Source organism: Neopelma chrysocephalum, unplaced genomic scaffold (genome assembly GCF_003984885.1).
Source record: "Neopelma chrysocephalum unplaced genomic scaffold, ASM398488v2 Primary Assembly neopelma1_96751, whole genome shotgun sequence".
In the NCBI taxonomy this organism is placed as follows: domain Eukaryota; kingdom Metazoa; phylum Chordata; class Aves; order Passeriformes; family Pipridae; genus Neopelma; species Neopelma chrysocephalum.
In genome coordinates, this window is record NW_020925395.1 from 1 (window position 1) to 4504 (window position 4504).

At 52.1% G+C, this 4504-nt stretch overlaps 1 protein-coding gene across 2 annotated transcripts; it reads left to right on the plus strand.

The window, feature by feature from the left end:
- Window positions 1-54: 54 nt before the first annotated feature.
- LOC113981748 (G protein-activated inward rectifier potassium channel 1) lies at window positions 55-4342 on the plus strand. Of its 2 annotated transcripts, none has more exons than XM_027709311.1 (2): window positions 55-766; window positions 4307-4342. In XM_027709311.1, the coding sequence occupies exons 1-2, from the start codon at window positions 89-91 to the stop codon at window positions 4325-4327; spliced, it is 699 nt and encodes a 232-aa protein (XP_027565112.1). In that variant the 5' UTR covers window positions 55-88; the 3' UTR covers window positions 4328-4342. The 2 variants fall into 2 exon arrangements, with proteins under 2 accessions (XP_027565112.1, XP_027565111.1); XM_027709310.1 differs by lacking the exon at window positions 4307-4342 and adding an exon at window positions 1278-1647.
- The last annotated feature ends 162 nt before the right edge of the window (window positions 4343-4504 follow it).

The following is a 4504-nucleotide window of genomic DNA, read 5'->3' on the forward strand; positions in this document are numbered from 1 at the left end:
GCGGCGGCGGCGGCGCCGAGCGGAGGCTCCGCGGGGCCGGGCCGGGCTGCGGGGGCTCGGCGGGGCTTTGCGGGGGGGGGCGCGGAGCATGTCGGCGCTGCGGCGCAAGCTGGGGGACGACTACCAGGTGGTGAGCACCTCGGCCAGCGGAGCGGGGCTGCCGCCCCCCAGGGCCGCCCCCCGCGGGAAGCGCCAGCGCTTCGTGGACAAGAACGGCCGCTGCAACGTCCAGCACGGCAACCTGGGCGGCGAGACCAGCCGCTACCTGTCCGACCTCTTCACCACCCTCGTGGACCTCAAGTGGCGCTGGAACCTCTTCATCTTCATCCTCACCTACACGGTGGCCTGGCTCTTCATGGCCTCCATGTGGTGGGTCATCGCCTACATGCGGGGCGACCTCAACAAGGCGCACGACGACAGCTACACCCCCTGCGTGGCCAACGTGTACAACTTCCCCTCCGCCTTCCTCTTCTTCATCGAGACCGAGGCCACCATCGGCTACGGCTACCGCTACATCACCGACAAGTGCCCCGAGGGCATCATCCTCTTCCTCTTCCAGTCCATCCTGGGCTCCATCGTGGACGCCTTCCTCATCGGCTGCATGTTCATCAAGATGTCCCAGCCCAAGAAGAGGGCCGAGACGCTGATGTTCAGCGAGCACGCCGCCATCTCCATGCGGGACGGGAAGCTCACCCTCATGTTCCGCGTGGGAAACCTCCGCAACAGCCACATGGTCTCGGCGCAGATCCGCTGCAAGCTGCTCAAGGTGAGGGACGCGGCCCCGGGGAGGGTCGGGTGTTAGGGAAAATTCCTTCGTGGGAAGAGTTGTCCTGCCCGGGGCAGTGCTGGAGTCCCCGTCCCTGGAGGGGTTTCCAAGCCGTGTGGATGTGGCACTTGGGGAGAGGGGTCAGCGGTGGCTTTGGCAGCGCTGGGGGATGGTTGGACTCGATGGTCTTGGAGGGCTTTTCCAGCCTTGATGATCTGTGAAAGAGCCGTGGCCCCGCTGCTGGTCCCTTGGGGACATCCCACCACCCCATCCCACCACCCCCTCATCCCACCATCCCCTCCCTGTCCCAGAGCTGCCGGAGCCTCCGACAGCAGAGCTGTGCCATCCCTCCCTCCTGCCAGGGCTGCCCCCTTGTCCCTGCGGTGGGAGCAAGCTTGTCTAGTGGAAGGTGGCCCTGCCCAGGGCCAAGATTTGGAACGAGATGATCTTAGATCATTTTTGGGTCCTTCTGCTGCTATCCCAGCCTTCCCGTCCTGTTTTCCTGGAGCAGGGACCACCTCGGAGAGCCTCAGGCTGCGGGCTGAGCCACCGGGATTCTCAACTTCCTTGGAGATAATTCTGCTCCTCAGCGCAGGATTTAAATGCATATTTATAGATTCCTATAAAATGCTCCGTTTCCCTGACAAGTAAATCCTTTGTAGCTCAAATTCCTGGGCGAGCCGGTGAGGAGGAAAGCTCTCTGCCTTCCGGGCATAATCCCGAGCTTTTTGGGCAACCCCGAGCCCAGCCGGGCGGAACTTTTGTTTCTGCGGAGCGTGAACTCCATGGGCAGCTCAGTGCCGGGGTTAGACGTGGAAAACCCTGCCCTGGAAAAATCCAGTGTTTGTTTGAGCGTCGCTCGGGCGGCCGCGGATCCATCTGATCCATGGGGGAGAGGGGGGCAGGATGGAGGGGGTGGAAGGGAGGCAGGATGGAGGGGGTGGAAGGGGCCGGCTCGGGTGACGTTTGCCGCAGGCAGAGCATCCCGCAGGGTGCCCCGGCCCTCAGGTGGGTGCTGTGCCCTGGGGATGGGTGTCCCGCGCTCAGGATGGGTGCTGTGCAGGGAATGTGGGTGTCCTGGCAGGGATACGGGTGCCCTTCCTTCGGGATGGATGCTGGGAAGGGAATGTGGGTGTCCTACCCTCGGCTGGACGCTCTGCCCTTGGGGTGGGTGTCCTGCAGGGAATGTGGGTATCCTGCCCTCGGGGTGGGTGCTGGGAAGGGAATCCGGGGTGCTGTGCAGGGAATGTGGGTATCCTGCCCGGGATGTGGGTGCTGGGAAGGGAATCTGGGTGCTCTGCCCTCGGGACGGGTGCTTTGCAGGGAATGTGGGTGCCCTGCCCTCGGGGTGGGTGTCCTGCCCTCTGATGGATGTGCAGGGAATGTGGGATGCTCTGCCCGGGATGTGGGTGCCAGGCAGGGCTGGGCAGGGTCCCCCTGCCCGGGGTGACCCCCCTTGGATCCCCCCACCTCTGTCCCCTCTGCCCTGGCAGCAGAAGCTCATCCCCCATCGTGGGCTCCCGAAGTTGTCTTGTTTGGGCCCAAATCCCTGTTTCCCGATGGGATTTGGCACTCAGGATGTCAGGGCTGGGGGTTGCAGAACCCCCCCCCGAGCCCCTAAATCCTGTGCTCCTAAAGAACCCCCAAACCAGCCCTGTAATGGCTTTAACACTGTGAAATATCACATCAAAGATGTATAAATATATAGAAAATAACATTACAGCGTAATATCATTTATTTATATAACATAAAAACATAGGTTTAATCTATATTTAATAATATTGATGTTTTATGCAATATATTTAACAATATTTAATAATTACATGCAAATATGCATTTATATAATATATAAATATAATAAGGAGCATCCAGCAGTGCCCTTTGCTGCCGAGCTGAGGGGCTCTCCCTAAATATAGTTTAACTCTTATATAGAGAGCCATTTGATATATAATATCATATATGTAATAGAACTATAAAAGCTCTTTAAGAGCTTTAAAGCTTTTAAAAATATATTCAAAGATATTAAGGAGCAAAAATGAGTCATGTCCGTTATAACATTTGAAAATGGCCCTTTTTTTGTGTGTCTTGAAGTGCCTCAGGGGGAATTTTAGAAGTTGGAGCTTAAAACTTAGTGTGGCTCCAAAAGAATTCCCTGGATTTGAAATGTGAATGAGCAGGTTCAGAGGAATCAACTGGGAATGGGGAGGGAGAAGGGAATAAAGGGTAAAATGTGGCTTTTCCAGGGATACAGGTGGAGCTGGCTCTGCATATTCCCTATAAAATATCCCTGCATGGAGCTTTCCTTGGCTGGGAGGGGGGGAGCAGTGCTTGGCCAGCATTCCTGGGGGGAAGAAGGGAAAAACAGAAAAGGAACAAAAAAGGAAATAAAAGGAAAACAAAAGGAAAAAAAGGAAAATAAAGAGGAAAAGGGGAAATAAAGCAAAATAAAAGGAAAAAAGGAAAATAAAGAGGAAAAGGGGAAATAAGGAAAAAGGGGGGGAAGGGAAAACAAAAGGGAGAAAGGGAAAAAAATAAAATAAAAGAGGAAAATAAAAAGAGAAAGGAAAAGGGGGGAAGGGAAAATAAAAGGAACATGAAAAGAAAAAAGGAAAATTGAAGGGAAAAAGGAAATAAGGAAAAATAGAATGGAAAAAGGGAAATAAGGAAAAAGGAAAATAGAAGGGAAAAAGGGAAAAATACAAAGAAAAAAGGGAAAAACGAAAGGGAAAATGGGGAAGGAAAAAATAAAAGGGAAAATAAAAAAGAGAAAATGAAAGGAAAAAATAAAAAATAAAAAAAAGGGGGGAAAAAGGGAAAACAGAAAGGAAAAAATGGGAGGAAAAAAAAGGAAACAAAAGGCAAATAGAAGGAACAAAAAGCAGGAGGGGAAGGAAGAAAAATAAACATCCCAAGGATTGCAGGAGGGAGAACAATCCAGCCCCTCTTCCCAGGTACTGCCGGGCCTGGACACTGTTCCCAGCTGGCAGGAAACAGGGATGGGGGGGAATTCCTGGCTCAGTGTTCCTGTCTTGGTTCCCATCTCACCTGTGCAGGTGCTGCACACCTGGATGCTCACAGATATCCTTCTGAAATGCCTTTTTTTTCCCCCATAAATGTTCTTTTCCTTGCAAAACCGTGTGAAATTGGAAATCCCAGAACACTCTGTTTAATATTTCTTTGTTTTTCCTGGTGAGCTCAAACCAAACCCAAAGCCTCAACAGTGACAAATTAGTGCCTTGTTTTCTTAATTAATTAATATTAATTGTAAATTATTGATTTTGTAATAGATTTTTAGGATTGTAAAGAACTCAAATGACCCTCAGAATTCCTGAGCTTTCCTCCCTCATTTCTTGGGGCAAACGAGTCACTCAAGGTCATTTCTTGGACAAATTATGGGCTTGAATAGCTCAAGAGTCCCTTTAGGAATTCTTCCAGCCTGACTGGGGTTGGAAACTTCCTGGGATTCAGGGGAGGTATAAAATAATACTTGATTTATCTGTATTTTAACTTCCTAACTCCATCTCAAATCCCTGGGAGCAGAGTGGGGCTTGGAGTGTGTGACATCCCAGCTGGATCATGGGACACCTGATTTCCCTGCAGTGCCACCCAGGAGGGTTTGGGATGGATGTGCTGGATTCCCTGGGATGGGTGTGCTGGATTCTCCAGGGTGGATGTGCTGGATTCCCTGGGATGGATGTGCTGGATTCCCTGGGATGGATGTGCTGGATTCCCTGGGAT